This window comes from Anomalospiza imberbis, chromosome 15, assembly GCF_031753505.1.
Source record: "Anomalospiza imberbis isolate Cuckoo-Finch-1a 21T00152 chromosome 15, ASM3175350v1, whole genome shotgun sequence".
In the NCBI taxonomy this organism is placed as follows: domain Eukaryota; kingdom Metazoa; phylum Chordata; class Aves; order Passeriformes; family Viduidae; genus Anomalospiza; species Anomalospiza imberbis.
The window spans coordinates 11,366,721-11,384,827 of record NC_089695.1 but is presented as its reverse complement, the minus strand read 5'-3'; the positions used below and the strand labels follow the sequence as shown (position 1 = coordinate 11,384,827).

The following is an 18,107-nucleotide window of genomic DNA, read 5'->3' as shown; positions in this document are numbered from 1 at the left end:
GGATGTTCTGTGACTTTTGCTGTATGTGCTTTTACAACAAGAACACTGAAGGTACATTATGGCAACACCCAAAACCACCTCGAATAAAAATATTGCAAATAACCATTTCATGTTAAAAACTATGAAGCAAACATTTTGATTTTGTGAAGACACGGTTTATTGCCTTATTCTATGTTATAGCTGGAAATTGAGACTTTTGAGTTAGATTTGTTTGACACAAGAATGTATTTTCTTTGAGAGATTGTTTGACAAATAGCTCTGTTTTGGTGCCATCTAGTCTTTCCCTATTTTCAAAACATTTCTCCTTCCTTCATTCAGCCCCCGAGTCACAGCTGCTGTCCAGTCAAAACCCAGTGAAGTCAAAGGAGTGTCTTCAATGGATTCAGAGGGTTTTCAATCAGGACCTGATGGACTACTAAAAAAGCTGGAGGAAATGGTTATTCAAATGGACCCTTAGACCATAAGGTGACTAAGCAGGAACAGTTGTGTCTCCAAAAGCACAAGGGGCCATATTTTCACATGCTGTCATAAATTCAAATATTTTTTAAGACTAAGCAATAGAGGAGAACACATACTGGATAAAGCTCAAACCTTTAGAATCTAACAAGTGCACTCAAGCTCCAGCATCTATTAAAGTAAATTATCCCCCTCTAAAAAAATACAAAATGAGTAAGTGCTTCCCTTCCCCTTCTGTAAAGCTTTCTGGATTCCTTACACAATCCAGATTTCAGAAAAGAAAAATAGTTTGCTTAGTCTGACAAGCTAAATTGGCTCATCATTACTGGAAATTGTCATGATGTACATTACCAAGACATCATTAAGGAAACATGAGTAAAACACCTTTTATTCACACTTTACAAAAAAACCCCAAAAAACAAACAGAAAAAAAATAACACTACGCATTAAATCTACTACAGCAATACTACCAGCATTTCAATGTACTGATTATAAACTGGACATGTTTGGTGTTTTTACAACTAAAACCAAAACAAGATAACCCCAAGAGATCAGGTCCCAGACAAGGATTCAAGATCAAAAATTCTTGTATTGAAATTTTAAAATGTACATTTTACACATCCGAACTGTTTGCAATTTTTACTTTGAGCTTAAAACAGAACGGTTTGAGCACACTTATGTGCTGACTACTTTTCAATAAAATTTTGATTACCAATCCATTCTCTTATATATAAAAAATTCACAATATTTAGAAAGTTTTCTCTTAATGCTCAGTGTCCTTTTGCTTCCCTGCCCGCAGCTGAAACAAAAGCTGTTTAAGACCAAGCTCTATCTCCATTATTAATTTATTTTTTTTTACATTTATTATTCAAATTGTATTAGTTTAAGGAGATGATGAATTCTCCCTTTCAGGATAGAAATAGACAAGTTGAATTTGTAAGCTGTTATATACTTGGCTTCATGACACAAATGGCACTGAGGGTACACTATAACTTCGGTCTTGCTTGACACTTTAAAATAAGACTTGGTCACTTTAAAATATGATCTGAAGAATTGTCTTTGGGACCTGTATTGAAGATGCATTTATTTTACACTGCTTCATTAATAGAAAATGTAGGGCTAGGTTTTTATCTTCAAGGAATTATACTTTCAGAAACTGAGGAACACACAAACGAAAGAGAATCCACATGATAGTAACTCTCAGTGGGAAAAACGGCACTGTGCAATGACACTGATAGAAGCAGTGCATGGGCATTAGAAGCTAGAAACTGTGTACCCATAACCTGAACATGTTCCAAAGTGTGATATTCAATGCTTCACAAAGGAAAAAAGATGCCACAGCTTATACAAAAGTATCTTCATAAAATTTTCACAAGTGTTAACATTATTTAAAAAAATAAAAGAGGATGCACAGGATCTCTCTGCATGCACAGGCAGTGCTAGTTGAGAACAAATTTAAGCAGGCACAGTGGAGATAGGACAAATATTTAAAACAGAAATGAAGAAGCTTTACACAAGTATCGCTAGATTTTACTTCAAAGTTAGAGATGAGAAAAACGTCTGAGTGTGTACACATCAGCAAAAACTTTCAATCCATACAGGTCTACTTATATTCACTGCTCAGCTTATCTGTTCTGTGAGAACTCTATGCCTCTTTCTTTTTTATCAGAAATAGAATGTATTTTGTTATCTTTGTAAGATATTAATATTTTATAGGTTTGGATTTTGAAAGCAACGTTCTCAATTGAACATAAAAAGTAGTATAAAAGGGCTAACAAAACCCTAACAGTGCAAATCATTAGCAGAGAAAACCTGTGACAACCTCTTTTACATGCTGGCCTTTATAACACATGAAAACAGATAAAAATTTAGCCTTAGTTTACAATACAATCATTTTCCAAATCTGATTTTTCTTTTTTTTTTTTTTTTAAAGTACAAAATCTCATAAATCAGGTTTTCTGTTGTTCATATACAATCAATAAAGGCTAAATTCAAATTCTGTATTTTACAAACAAGTCTGAAAAAGGAGGGAGTGAAGTACGGAGAATGTTCTGTGGATGTTCCTACTGGCCTCAAAAAAGTAGTGCTACAGATAACTGTGCAAAGAGAATACACTGTATAACAATTCCCTATTTCAAGGCATGAAAATGTCACGTTGGAGAAAAGAAACAGGAAGGTTAATTGTAATGTATTAAAGAAAGGTGCAAATGCACCAATCGCTGTGGAACAGTATACAAAGTATATTGGGCTCAGAATTGTGTCTGTTGATAGCACCTGGCTTTTACTATGTCTTTAGCAAATAATTAGATTTAAGATTAAGATTATTAAGAAAAAAAAATCCCTGTTGGCCATACCTCACTCCTCTATATTCAGATTTTACAATTGTACAAGTTAGATTGAGGTTGCCCTCTAAAATGTATTTGACTACCTCCTGCCAGGGAGATGGATTCCATTTACAGGAGGCAGGAAAGGCAGCAAAAGCTCCAGTTGTGCAAAAAGTGAGAAGTGGTCAGAAGGGATGAGTGGATGTGGACAACCACTTATATTGTTCTCTATTAACCAATGATGATCCAAAGGTCCAAGAATGCCAAGTATGTTTAGCTGAGGTTTAGAGTAGAAGATGTAATCAATAATACCCTAAAACAAAAGGGGAAAAAAAGATTATTGTTAGTATTTATTCTTGTCTCAAGTTATTATTCCAAACAAGAGGTGAGCTCAGTGTTACAAGTAATGAAATGTCCCATTCCTTCTCTATAGAACACCACAATTTAAGAGATTTCTTCTTCCTATGCCCAGTGGAATGCTCAATATAGATTAGGAAAACAAAAGAAAAGGCCACCCTTTATCACTTCTGCTATGCTTTTGTGGGAGGTCCAACCTCCTAGAGAGCTTCAAATCACATTTTGCTGATTTTGAAGAGGAAAAAAACAATCTTTGCTTTCCCTGGGCAACAGAGAGCTTAAGACTTTTCCAGAAGCAACATGGATTATTTCCTTGTACTTGACAGCTTAAGTGCCCCTGTCATTTAGCTTGGAGTATCAAAACTGTTTACAGGGAAGGTTAAAAGTTAAAAGTTGGGGTCCAACTCTTTGTAAAGCTATTGCAAGTTATTAAAAAGAATAAGATGGTTTCTAGGAGACTGAAGTGTTGGGCATTCTAGTTTGCTATGTTTTAAGTATAAACTCGGCGAACTTAGCTACACAGATTAGCTTATATAACTTCATAGAGTAAATCACACTAGTTGCACTTGAAAATGGAAAACATTTCTGAAATATAAGCAAGTCCTTACCTTGAAGTCAAATGTGTAATTTGTATAAGGCATTAGACCATTCTCATAGGCACTCTTCAACTTGAAACCATGTGTAATTCTTCCATTTGTTGTCCCATTTTTTCCATTACAGCTGAAGTTAGTAAGACTTTCATTGTATCTCAGTTCCTTAAAATCTTTGTGGTTTGTTTCCACTCCACCAGTGCTCAAGTACTCAACAACACCTATGAGGAGACACAACGAACAAGAATGTATTAACAAACATTCAGCAAATAAGTGTGTGTAAGTACTTGAAGTCAGACATCCAACTTTAGGCTTTATATAAACAAAACCTTAACATTACACAGTACAAATCAACAGCAGTTCTTTTAAAATACTGCAGGGCAATGTGTATCAAGAGAAAATGTCACCTAGAACAAAGAGACACACTTTGATTAGAAAAAAAAGAGAAGATTAGTAAGGCATAGATTGGGAAGGGGAAGATGAAAAAAATCAGAAGAGAATTCTATCAATGCTAGTTATTGGCTGCCTCTTCTTGCTTATATGCTCAGATCCTGCCGTTTAATGTTCTTCAGCTGAAGTGCTGCAAAAAAGCCAACTTCCGAAACACTACTTCAAAAGAAGTTACCTTTAAAGAGGCTGCAAAGCCAAATTGATTAGATTTGTGTCACATAAAACGATGATTGTGCCTCAGTTTCAGAATAGCTGTGTTAAAGTTCTGGAAGGTAAAAGAAGCAGTCAAGTTGTTCTGAAGACACAACAAGACATGTGAACTGGTCCTTGCAATCATCACTAGTGATACTAGCCTTCCTTGGATCAAAAAGAACCCCATTTCCACAACTGATGAGCAATAACTGCTCCTTAAAATCCTAATAGGTGTTAAGAGTTGCCAAGATGAAGCCAAAAGGAAGGGGACCAGGAAAGGAGATGAGGCATGGCTCTTGAGTACAGCACTTCAGCTGGGTAGCTGAGCAAGCAAGGTGGCAGCCACTAAATGTGTTCTTTTTTTGCACTTTATAAAGTTGCCACCAAGTCAAGAAACAAAGTCCCATGCTGGTAAAGAGCTCTGGAAAGTCCCCTTCTGAAGAGGATGTATTGAATTTTAGAAGTTCTGAAACATGACCAAAAATCATTGTATGGTAGCAAATTTAAAGGTAAAATATCTTTTCACATTTAAATGAAGAAAACCGAATTATCAGCAACACACTCATGTTTCCAGTTATTTTTAGAAGATACTTTAAAATACAGGAACAAACAGGGAACAAAATCACAGTGGAAATGCTTCTGAAAGACCAGACACAGTTCAACTACAGCACAAGCAATAAGGTCACTCACAAATGAAACAGTTCTCTCTCCTCAGCACCTATAGAGCTTATATTATCAAACAATGCATTCTCTAAACAGAAAAACTTACAATTGTTAGACACTTGAAACAGTCTAAAGAATAAGAAATAGAACTCTTACCAGAGTCTGGTAGAGAATTGAGATCTGCACACAGTACAAGTGGAATGGTTCCAAGTTCTCCCGAAACACCAGGTTTGAGACTACGAGAAGCTTTATCAATAATGTTCTTTACCTCGGACAGGAACATCATAGTCTGAACCAGCTTCACATCAGAATAATCTGGGTCCCAATGCATATGTGCATTAGCTACAAGAACTAGCTGCTTTTCCATCCCAAGGTGTGGCTTTCCAGCTAAAATTTAAAATCAGTTATTTATTTAAATTCAGTCAGCAACAGAAAATACTACTACAAAAAAAAAAAAAAAACAACAAAACGTTTAAGGAGACAAAAAAAAAAATATCAGTATGACTTCAAGAGGGTTAAAACCATTTGAATGAAGAGGGTCAGATAACTCCTCTTACATTGAACAAGCGTTTTAGTTGATAGAAAGCATTAGGAATGATATTTCACATTCAAGACCATTAACAGACCTTCTTGTTACATGTAATGCTTTTGTATTCACTGTAAATTAACATAAGTAATGGATAATCCTAATTACAGGCAAATAATGTTTTTCTAAAAAATTACAGCAGCTTTCCTCAGGCTATGACAGCAAACAGGTTCTGTTCATATCTTCTTAGGCAGCAAGCTCTGAATTCTAAGTTATCTCTCTTGCTGGAAGTGTTTCTTAAAAGGCTTGTTTGCTACAATCTGGATTAATAAAATATCATTTGGATAAATATACTACATGTTGAGTAGGTTCCCACTGTGCTACTTATAAAGCCAATTTACATTTCCTAAATTAAGAATGACAGGGCAGAACAAATAGTTTGTTTAGGCATGACAGCAAAGAAAGTAAGTTAAAATGATGGAGATACATGATCCAGAAACACACAACTACCACCACCTGATTCTTTGATACTTGTACATTATTTTAAGAAAAAAAAAAACCCAAAACCAAACAACAAGACCACTCAAGTTTTTATATCTTTTTTTCCTAAAAAATACAAGTGGGGGGAAAAAAAAAACCCTCATCATTTAAGCAGTATGACTTTTCCCCAAAATCCTCTTTGGAAATAAATTTGTCTGAACATAAAATCTGCAAAGCCAAATTCACCTGCAGAACCTAGTTTCTATTGTTTATTATAACAAGAGTAATTTTTTTGCATTTACAAAATACCATCTATTTAAAAAATAAATGAAATGGGGCTTACATGACATTTCTATCAATTCCTTTCGCAGTTCTAACAGAACAGCGACTCCAATGTTATCTTTTGTCATAACTCTGTTCAGCATCGCCTCTGAACCTTCTGAGTTTGCCATTGCTAGTTGATTGAACTCAACAGTATGCTTTTGGACCAAAGTAAATCTGAAAGAAAAACATAATATGTAATTTTCAGCAGCCAGATACAGTTGGAAATGTTATCAGTAATTCTCCTTTTAATTAAAGTTCAAACACATTTATGATGTGAAAATCTTGGCCAGTCACATAATTTCATAAAATCCTAAATTGAAATCAAGTGATAGTTTTCATAGCAATGCTCATGTAGTTTATAGTACCTCAGTTACAATGAAAATATTTTGTTGATAGAGAGAAAGAGAGGTGTTTTAGAGAAGTCATGCTTGTTTCTAACTCTGCATCTGTTCCTAGTTCAAATACGCAGATTTAACAGAGAGGGAGTAAATAATTTTCCATGCCACTAGGTTGCAAACCTGGCACCTACATTTTCTTATGGATACACAGGAATGGAAGCAGCAAAGGACATTATAACCATCACATCCAAAGTTGTACAAGTGCAATATAACACAAGCAGTAAGTGCTGCAGCTCTTGAATGATTAGGGTTTTTTTACAGAAGTGTGCAGTGATCCCTTGTTGTTTGCTTTACCAAAGGCTTATGTATCAAAAAGTCAATGTCATCTGAGGCCTTATTTCTGCAATTTGGGGGATTATAAATTCCTTTACTCAAAAAAAAAACAAGAGGCAAGAAAATCTGCTTCTTTTTCATTACTTCCTTCATTTTCTATTATTATACTTCAACAAGTGAAGGGTAATTCAGTGAACACCCAAGCAGCACTGCTCAAACAGAATGAAATCGCGTTCAACTCAATATTTCAAGGTTAAATTTTTATTGTTAGTTCCACACAGAATGATCTCTGTCATATAAACCAGTCTTTCCAGGGGTAGGAACGCTCTGTATCAAAACCCTGCCTGGCTACAAAAGGACAGTTAAAGCCCAACTGTGTGAACTATAAGACCCACCTGAGAAATTATGTAAAAGACAGCAAGAGACAACAGAAGGCTTAGCAAATCACATCACTTACTTTTCTGTTTTGAAAAATATTGCACAACCATCAACATGTTTTCTTTCCTGTTCTGACATTGTCCTAGCTCTAGATTTTGGACTGAAGAATCCATTATAGCCACGTTCTTTCAATTCTACCAGGAAAAAACTGTAGTACTGCTCCGTTTCAACCTCCTGTAAAGTTAAGGCAGCACAGCATGAATGTACTATTAGCAAAATACAGAAGACAGATATTATTTAGACTCTTCAGAAGTGTAAATAATTTTCAAATTAGATTTAAGGGGAAAAAAATCTAAGAAATAAGTACATCAGAGAATGCAAATTCAAGAGCAATATCCCTATTTTAAGAAAATATAAATGAATTTCTGTAATCCCTGGAGTTATGATTATCTCTAGCCTCTTATTTGAAAATGTGTCAATTACAGCCCCACATACACACACAGGCACAAAGACACCCCCACGAACATTGCTTTGATCAGGGGCTGCTGGTTCCCATTCCAGCTGCGGGGGCTGAGAGCCTTCTTTTGATGTCAAGCAACAAATAATGTTCTAAACATGACTTCTTTTTCTTTTGTTTGCAGAAGGGTTTGAAAACAAACCGTTTACTAAAAATACATTTAACGTGAAGAAACCAGCACACTGGAATAGAAAAGGAAAAGAAAGAATGGTGTATTTTTTTTACCTGCAGACTTATGATGTCAGCATTGCAGCTCAGTATCTCCTGCATAATGGCTTTTTTTCTGTATTCCCAGTTCAAGGCCCAGGATGGACAATAGCCATACAGCTGCCGGGTGGCATATTTGTCACACAGGACATTGTAACACATGACAGAGAACAAGGCTGCAGAACAATAATTTTATTTACACACTGATAGATTAAAATAAAAATACAATTATGTTCTTGACTTTTGTCTTCTGCAAATTTATCAATTCACACTTCATTTGTTTCAACCAAAACACAGCATGTGTATCTGTGCTTAAAAAAATTTTTAGTTCTTCTAGGGAGACAAATTACATGTTTGGACTTATGGCAGCTGTCTTCTAGCATTTAATTAGGAAACAAACACCCTCCTTTATATGGTTAACACAGTGAAGAGCAGAAAAATGTGTTTTATGCTAAGTGGTGCTGTACTGTGAAAAACCCAAAACAAAATAAGTGTATTTGAACACTTGTATTTGCCAGCTACACAGAGGTTTGCATGTCTACAATTAAGATTCTTTAAAATCTACCTTAACTATTGCCACCACGAACTGTAACAGATCCATAGGCAGGGTGAGGATCCTTTCACACAAAGAAAAAGTGTAGGCATATTAACCCCTCAAATATTTCCACCTCAAAAAGCCATTCAGGCATAGGACAAGACATATCTCCTCTCTGTATTAATTTGAAACAGGAGTAATAATGAGACAGGCTGGGGCAATTTGACAAGTAATCCAGCAGAATGGATTTGGGGGGTTGTTTTGTTGAGTTTTTAGGTTTGTTTTTAAAAAGCACTTAAAAATTTGTGGTACAACGAGATACTTGTTTAGCTCTTCTCAAATGTAGAAAAAAGAAACAAGACCATTGCTTGAAGATACAGAGAATTGAGGGAAAGAATCTTGGGCTGACTGGGGTCAAAGTCTAGCATTTTGAAAACAAATAAATAGGTGACAGCAAAACAGAAACTGCATTAACATCATGATCTTTGAAGCAATCACCTTAATAATGGGAGGATTATCAGTCCTGAAAGAGAAGACACTGCAATAATTGAGAAATACACTAAGATTTTTGGTGTGCAGGTAAATAGAAAAGACTGTACTTTAAACTATTTAGGCAAGAAAAAAAATTAGCAAAGAATTAAACATGACCTGAATCCCAGCAGCAAGAAAACTGCTGAATGAATCAAGGATGATACCCTGGTTACTTAATTCTACATTTTTTGGAAATCACACTCAAATGCTTCAATTTTTTTATTCTTCGACAAATGTTAAATTAAGCCTGTTATAATTCCAGTGCTTAACTAATTGTGGACAACAGTTTCAATTCCTGTGAGGGGGACATTAATTAAAAATAAATTACTTTAGAGTGAAAGATGGGTAAATCTGGAACAGGTGTTCCAATTGGGATAGAATGACTTCAGCTGGCTGGTCAGCACTGCAGAGATGATTGGTTAATTTAAGCATTAACTTCTTTTCCAGTAAAGATCAACAGCTTTTATTAAAAGGAAAATAGAAGAAATGAGAAATCCTTGAAGCGTTACAGTACCTGTTGGTCTTGTACGGTCTGGTTCTTGCAACATAATCCAGGATCTTGGAGGTGGCTGTTCTGTCGAAACTATGGGAACATTTTAAAATAGAGATACAACAAGTGATAATCACATTTATTTCACACAGCAGAAAGAAATGTTTGAAGAATGATCACTTACTTCTTTTTGCAGTACCTGCCAAATTATCAAGCAAATAGTTCAGTAGCCGTCGTGTCCCATCTGGTTCCTGATACAGGTTCAGAATATCCTGTGTAAGTGGGTTTCCTACAAACCAATTCACAGGAATATTGACTAAAATATACAGAAACTATTGCAGACTTGCATATCAGTGTTGAAAGCTGACATCTTGGAGACAAGATCTACTATGAACTACTTCGGAATTTCAGATCTCAGGTCTTCAGTCCCACAGAACTCTGGATGTGTGGACAGCCCTAGTGAAGCTTAACAACATTCCCTGCTGATTCTGCTGTGGGACTGAGCATCCCAAAGGTGGTGCTTGGACTAAGAGCAGTGAAGAACTTGTGTGGTACAAGAGGCAGAGCTGATGAGCACAAACACAGGAGCCACCTCTGTTCAGTGTGAAACATCCACCAGCAGTTGATCTGACAGATCTCAGCAGAGACTCTGCCATCTGCCAAACATAAGCAGATTGTAGAAGTTGTAATGGACAACACACACTGCAAGTGCCCAGTTTTAAGGGGGAGATAAACAGACTTTTGAGACTTAACAGTGTATAGAGGTATTATATCTCTCAGTGCTTCTGATTTTGTGACTCAAAATTCCCCAAGGTCAGCAATTTTATAGCTAGAATCCATAAAGTTCAGAAGGGGGAACAAAAAAAAGGAAAATACTTGAATTGCTGCTTGCATGAACAGCACAGAACCCTGCAGCTGTACAAAGATGTTCCCTTTCTGGCTGGAGATGTACCACAGTTAACCACAGACTATTTCTTAGTTAAAGCAGAATTGCATTCAACCCCCATGCAAGCAACAGAAAGCTTCTGCACAGTCTGCAAAAAGAAAAGGAAACCTCTTTCTATGGGCACTGCTCTGCCAAACCTGTTATTTTTCTAAATAATCCCTAAGTAACAGTATTTATAAATGTGGAGTGAGCAGCTACATCTGGATTGCTAATCAGTAACATTTTATGAACCAGCAGACTACAGCCATTACAGCTCAGCAGCAGTATCACTAAACAAGCACAGACACCAAGAAAAAAACAGCAGTACCTTTCAGACCCAAAGTCTGTAACTGGAACAGTTTTCCCAGCTCAAAAGGTAAAACTCGTAACAGGTTGTTATTTAAATGTAGTTCCCTGTAGACAGAGCAAGAATCATATGGGTCTGAAAACAGAGCAATGTTTATCTGCAGCAGTACAAGAACTGAACTAAAAGACAATCAATATAGTAGCAAACCACAATATTGAAAAATTCAGAGACTAAACAGCAAGGGTTAGGGAAATCCTGCTGTACTCAAACACACACCCAGACAAAAAACATTATGTTGAAAGAGAGAGGAAAGGAGCTGTTTGGAGAGTTTATCTTAAACAGTCAGACATTTTGTGAACATTAGCAATAATTAAACACTTTAGTATCTACAAGTGATGAAGCAGTAACAGCTCAGACAAACTAGACCATGAAACAGGTCAGCTGTGTTCAAGAAATAAAGAGAAATTTTATCCCTGAAATCAAATTTAAAAATCCAGGATCATGGCAGTATGATTACAGCTATGGCATTACCATGCAGTAGTCATTTACAGCAGTAATTTTCTGTTGGTTTGGGTGGTTTTCTTTTCATAAATTCAGTGGTAAGACAAAATATGTGCTTTGAAACTCACAAAACCAATATACAAACAATAACAGAACTCATGTCCTGAATTCTGATATCCCAACAAATTGGGTAGAAAAAATAGACTTTTCACTTTCCTAAATGGATTCCTACTAAGCAGTGAATCAATCAATCAATATAAAGTTGCTGCTCAAATGTGTTTAGAACTTGGTTCCTAGAGACTTGACAAGTATTTCTGGGCAACAAAAAGGGGGAAAAATGGAAACCTGGAGGGCAAGAGTTAATTTAACTCATGTTGATTTCTACAGAACAGCATTTGAGGGTTTCAGTGTCTTTCTTGTCATAAGCAGCCTAGACTTGACCCCAGGATTTGAGGTGTAGTGTCAGCACAGGGGGACAGTCACTGCCCTGGTCCTGCTGCCACACTGTTGCTGATCCAGGCCAGGTGCTATCAGCTTTCTCAGCCACCTGGGCACACCTGGCTCATGTTCAGCTGCTGCTGACCACCCCCACCAGGTCCTTTTCCACCAGGCAGCTTTCCAGACACTGTTCCCTCAGAGTGGAGCACTGCTGGGTTGTGACCCATGTGCAGGACCCAGCACCTCCCCTGACTGAGCCTCACAGCACTGGCCTTGGCCCATGGATCCAGCCTGTCCAGATGCCTCTGCAGAGCTTTCCACTCAGCTCTGTGCCATCTGCAGACGTACTGGGGGTGCACTCAAGTTCTTTCAAGCACATCAAGAGGATCTGTTTTACAGCTGAGCTTTCCAAGATAACATGTTACACTGTTTATTTTTCTCTCCTTTTTCTGCAAAGATTAGAAATCCTACTGCTCTGACATCTCTTTTTTCAACTACTTGCAGTAAAAAGGGAGATGAAAGGAGTCTTGGGAGAGCTCTACAGTACAGACCAAACCCAGAGCTCCAGATGTGGGAGCTGGGAGAGCTGTTATCAGTTCTCCGTGTTGAGAGCACAAATGATTTCTGTGGCTTGGGATATCAGCAATGCCCAGGTTGAATTACCGTTAGTTTGAACAACTTCCCCGAATCCAGGGGAAAAGTCTGCAGCAACACCAGCCTGGAACACAAAACCCTGGCCCAGCTGGGACCTGCAATGTGCTCTCACATAGGATGTGTTTATGGGCTTTTCTTCACTTACACTACAGTGAAAAAAATACATGGAACTGCTGCAACTACTGAGGAGCACAGTGGATTCATGCACAGCTTTTCAAATCTAGAGATCTGGGCTCAACTGCTGAGTTTTGGTCATAAATAGAAAGCTTATGTGATCCTAGACCTTAGCTGCACATTTCATATTTACAAGATTTACCCTTCTCTGCTCAGAAGAAACTTAAAACATTCAAGAGCTGAAGCTTCATAGAATCAGCCAGAATAAATCAGAAGAAGTGTTGGGAAGAAGACATAATGACTTGACATTACTGATGACTTTGCACTGCTAAGCTATCTCCATGTCACAAGTGTTACATTTACAAAAATGTTTTAAAAAGACTGAAAGAAGGCAAATGAAGTACATAGATGAACTTGAGCCTATTCCAGTAAATTTAGGGTTGCTAGCTCACAATATCCAAGGAGTTGGATAAACAAGGGAAGAAACCTGTTACTAATAACTGCTTTTAATTGAAATAGTAACGCAAAGAACTAGAGCTTAGAACAGACTCCTCTCCAGTTGAAAGCAACTATACAACATGCTACAAAACAGAGCTGCCAATTATACTTCAAAAAGCAAGGTCCCTTTGCTCAGCCTCCAAGGTTGAGGCTTGAACTGCTCTGGAATTTGAGCTTTTAGCACCAATTTAATCAGCTAGTTTAATCCTCTCCAACAGAGCGGACTTCTCTAAAGGGGAGCAAAATGCAGTAAAAGATATTTCTATGTGCAAACTTGCTTTGCTTCCAATTTCATGAAAGCTCTGCTGGCAGTCCATTGCTCTATCATTGCCTTTACTTCTAATAACATTCTTGTTACTTTCAGACTCTGTATTTTCTGGATTTGAGAAAGCTGTTCAGAAGTACCTTCAAAATTAATAGCAATGAAGGCAATTACTGGCAACTGCCTAATAAACCCATGATAAGTCTCTTCCTTTGGGTCACGGGCAAAAGACCATTGCCCGTAAATATTTACTTTTACATAAATAATTTATATATTTATGTAACAGTGTTTTTACAAAGTAAAATGCTGCAGCCTTAAGTATAATCTAAATAGACATCATTTTTCATATTTCACTTCCAGGCTAAGGAAAAAAAAAACTTGAAAAGCTGTGATTAGAACATTTTTTTCTCCTCCCCAGTTTGCACAGGAATGCAGTTACATCACAGCAAAGGTGGGGAGGAGATGATACTAGACATACTAGATGATACTAGATGTTATGCAATTGTTATACAATAAACAGAACAAGAATTATTGTTAAGTATAATTACTAAATATGAATAAAGATGAAGACATTGTAGTTAACATGATTATAAATGTTTAATCTGATCTTTTTTCTACCTTACTATGAGTTAAAAGCAATTTTTTTTGGTGCTTCACTTACTCTTTGAGACAAACACCACATAAAAGATTTGTAAAAGAATCTGGAAAGAGATGCCCGAGAGGAAACCTGACTTGGAAAAATATAAAATGGGTGATTGTCATCAAACCAAACATTTCTGAGGCTCATTCTGTGCTGTCATACATCAGAACAGGAAATCACAGAAAAGCCAGTACTGCTAGAGCTGCACAACCCACAGCAAGTATTCAGGGAGGCAGATAAGAAGGGAGGAAAGGGGAACTTACTAATGCTGAAATTTGAACTGTTGCTACAAAGATAATAAAAGAACAATTTTAACTCCCGTTAGGATTTACACACCTGAGTGACACCATGTTTCCGAGCTCTGCTGGTAAACTGCGGATTTTATTAGAGGACAAGTCCAGATACACCAGATTGTGAAGCTTGGCAATGTCTGAAGGAATACGGGATAAGGAATTGTCACTGAGATGCAAAGCTGTCAAATGGGTCAGTGTCCACAACGATGAACTTAAGCTTCTCACTTTCCCTGTGGAAGAAAGGTACAAGAGAAAATAGGCCATTTAAAATACACAGATTTTGCAATAATAGCACATTTTTCAAGTACGTACAGGGCAGGGGAATTTCAGGGGGAGTTTTGCTTGTGGGTTTTATTATTTTATTCAGTGTAAATTCCATTAATCACTGATTCTATAGATGAAAATTTTGTCATCGTGTGAGAAAATGCAAGATCTTGCCAAGGATGCTTGAGGTGGTTTTTCCCAATCCATACTTAAGGCTTAAACATCTGTCTTTATCTAGTTCCATACAAGACAAAACATATTAACTAGCTGACCATGAATTTATCATTAACAGAGGTGTAGGAAACAGGTTTTTTTCAATTATAGTTTATGTCTGAGATGAAAGACGGTGCTTTGGTTCATCCCCTATTTCTGCACATCTTTCAAACCAAAAATCTTTACTCTGTGGCATTAATCCAGCCAAGAACAGATAGAAACACTATATTTAGGGTGACTAAGATGCTTAGTTGAGAACATGGATTTCCATCTGGCATTCAACTAAAAGCTGTATCAACTATTGCCAGATATTTTAAAAAAGGTATGATTTTTTGTATAAACTGAAGTGTGGAAACATGGATTTGTGTGACAGAATCAAGATTTTTACACTGTTGCATGCAAGGAATGTGAGATATGATCAGAAGGTCTCAAAATATTTCTTGTCTCCAAGATTTTTTTCCTCCAGGGGTAAACGCTTTCTCATTTACATAATTCATCTCACTGTACCAAAAGCATCAGGAGTACCAACACCAGTTTCTCCAAGGCAAAAAGTTAGCTGGAACAACTTTAAAATGCCCACTGTGACTCATCAAGTTTAACAACAGTCTGGTTAATATTATACCAATATACACACGTTGTAATTCCTTTCCTTAAATTATTTTCTCCAAAATAAGAATACATCTTTACTGCCCAGGGAAGGTTACACTGAGACATGTGCATCTGGGACTCAGTCCCTGGCAGCAAAATGTTTAATACTGGTATAATTTCCAGTGAGCTATAACAAAACAAAGAGCATAAAAAATGCCTGTAGTGAAAAAACATGATTTAAATGAGATCTGTTAAAACATTTGTGGCTTTCTGTATTATGTGACTTTGCAAGGAAAGGACAGTGTGAACGTTAATGAAACAAAAACACTGCACATTTTATTTTGCAAGGCAAATGCATACAGTTCTGAAGGGATTGATGGTCCTCCAATGCTCCTTAAGAACTATTTTGAAAGGTTTTAAACACAAATGGATAGTTCTTTGCATTTTAAAACTGAATTAGCACCCCTTCCCCACCCCCAATGCAAACAGGTGACCGTGATCATAGAAAGCCTTGCAGCTGAAAGGATTTCCAATCAACATCCCTGATCCAGGCTCTCCACTCCAGCACCTCCCCTGGTGGGAATCAGTCTGTAGTGAGATTACCAGGCATGAAAGGAAAGAGCCATCACTTAATGCACTTCCTATGCAGAGCAGCAGATGTCCAAGAGGATTCCAAGCCTAATGCTGATACATAATGCTGATTCCTGAAGCAGCATTTAACTGGGTTTCTGCATCTGTAACCTTCAGTAAAGAATGCTATTCACATGGGGAGGCATGTGGTACTGGAAGCAAGGCACAGATTCAGTGAACTGGATGGAAAGATTCTTCACAATTTGAAGAACTGTTTGTTTAGTCCTTCTTCCATGAATTTCTCTACTGAACAGTCATTTATAAATCTCACATGGCAATTTTTGCAGTTGCTTAAAGAGCTTCCATATCTACACAAAATTACAGCCTAAGTTTAAAACGTCACAAAATAATTTTTTAATTCTTAAAATATTTGCTTGAATTTCCTTGTAAACAGTTTTTGTAGCAAACTAAGGATTTACTCTACAAATCAAGAGACTGGTTGACCAGTCAAAATACATGCTTATGAATTCTGAGCATTATCTTGTTTTTCAGAAAAGATTCAAGAGTCCAACAGTATCTCAAAGCTTGCACAGATTGTGGAGGCTTTGGTGTTTGTCTTTAATCTTAAGAACAAAGCAAAATTTACAACTGCTTTTAAACAGAAAGCTTTTGCTTCATGGACTAACACCTCGTTGCTACATTACCTACGGTAAGAACATACCACTACAGATCAACCCCAACTTCACCATCTTCTCTTCGACAAATTAGATCTTAAATTCATGCTCTCACTCACTTCATCATTTTAAAACACAGAGTTCACATCCATATCCTCACCTTGGAAACTTTCCTGTACGTGGGGATTTCCCACTTGCCCTACCCTACCCCTCCCACAGCTCCCTGTGTTATCCCAGCCCAAGCTCTTCCCTCCACACACCCCCCAGCTGGCAGCTGCTACCCCTGTGCTCTGCTGGTGCACTTCAAGGTAGGTAACTCCACCCCAGACTTTCCAAGCCCACACTACTTGCAGTGAGTTCTAAACTCAGGACCATGCCTCAGTTCCTTACCACTTATTTCCAACTCTGCCCAGTGTGATTTCTTTCCATTGGCTGCTTCCTCTGAGGACATAATTGTGTACATCCTCCGTGGATCAGGTGGATCGTACTTTTCCTTGGGCATTCCTGTTGAAACAAAAAGGCAAGTGATTAACTGAGATATTACATACTGAGAATTCTTTAGAAAGAAATTCCCATTTCAGTGAAATTTCATACTAGGCTTTTGTATCAAATACTTCCCAAAGCTACAGATAATGTGCCCATTTACAAATGTCGCTGAACAGGAAACACTGCTGTAAAATTGAAAAACAGATTCCTAATGCTCCTAGAATGGCAGATAACAGCCTAGCCCCCTCCAAAAAATTACCAGAATCTGCAAAGCAGTTTAAAAACTGTGTCCCACCACCTTCCGTGGCTATGTTGTATGTCCCTCAAAACCAACACATCCCACTGCAAGCTCTTGTTTCTTCAACAATGGAACTTCAAAAAGGGATGACCACCACCACTGGGATCTCATACTCCTGGAGAACACATTCACTAATAACTCTGATTACCTATCAGTTCCAGGTTTACTGCAATTCTCAACTTTTTGCACAAATCAGCATCAAGAACAGAATTAAGGTTTCAAAAAGATCCTCAGTTCCTTAAATCTCCAAAGTGATAGGTTTTAATCCAACCTTCACGCTACTCTCTGCAATCCGAAAATATTGCACCCAAGGTAGATATTTCTATCACTTTCTTCAGCCAGGTATTTAATACTGAAATTTAGCTTCATTCTTTTTCACATCATTCCTGGTAACTTTATAAGACTAATTTTTCTAGGTTCTTTTTATCATATTCAATCATGCTCCATGACAGAGAAGCAAACATTCCTCTCCAACAAACCACAAGCTATAAATCTATTTATATGAAATAGAGAAATTAAACAATGCTGGCTCAAATCACACTTAAAAACACATTACAAGCAATATTATGCAATTATTCAGCAAAATAGATTACAGCAATATTATAGTACTACTCAAACCCACTCAATAAGCAAGCAGCTGTACTGGTCAAATTTCTAAGGACATCTTCCTACCAAGTCTTTTAAGGCTTTC

The 18,107-nt window shown here is 37.1% G+C and overlaps 1 protein-coding gene across 2 annotated transcripts in view; it reads right to left on the bottom strand.

Moving 5' to 3' along the window:
* Positions 1 to 2,110: 2,110 nt before the first annotated feature.
* Positions 2,111 to 18,107, bottom strand: part of CNOT6 (CCR4-NOT transcription complex subunit 6) — a 29,555-nt gene continuing 13,558 nt past the window's right edge. Inside the window, exons 2-12 of one of the 2 annotated variants that reach the window (XM_068205861.1) lie at positions 17,023 to 17,136; positions 14,367 to 14,553; positions 10,945 to 11,030; positions 9,891 to 9,980; positions 9,716 to 9,784; positions 8,154 to 8,311; positions 7,491 to 7,645; positions 6,382 to 6,536; positions 5,189 to 5,419; positions 3,746 to 3,948; positions 2,111 to 3,093 (exon numbers count right to left, since the gene is read on the bottom strand). In XM_068205861.1, coding sequence (XP_068061962.1) covers positions 2,881 to 3,093; positions 3,746 to 3,948; positions 5,189 to 5,419; positions 6,382 to 6,536; positions 7,491 to 7,645; positions 8,154 to 8,311; positions 9,716 to 9,784; positions 9,891 to 9,980; positions 10,945 to 11,030; positions 14,367 to 14,553; positions 17,023 to 17,134 — 1,659 coding nt within the window. In that variant the 5' untranslated portion in view covers positions 17,135 to 17,136 and the 3' untranslated portion in view covers positions 2,111 to 2,880. Of the gene's footprint in view, positions 3,094 to 3,745; positions 3,949 to 5,188; positions 5,420 to 6,381; positions 6,537 to 7,490; positions 7,646 to 8,153; positions 8,312 to 9,715; positions 9,785 to 9,875; positions 9,981 to 10,944; positions 11,031 to 14,366; positions 14,554 to 17,022; positions 17,137 to 18,107 lie in introns of both variants that reach the window. The other variant, XM_068205860.1, reaches the window with a different exon arrangement.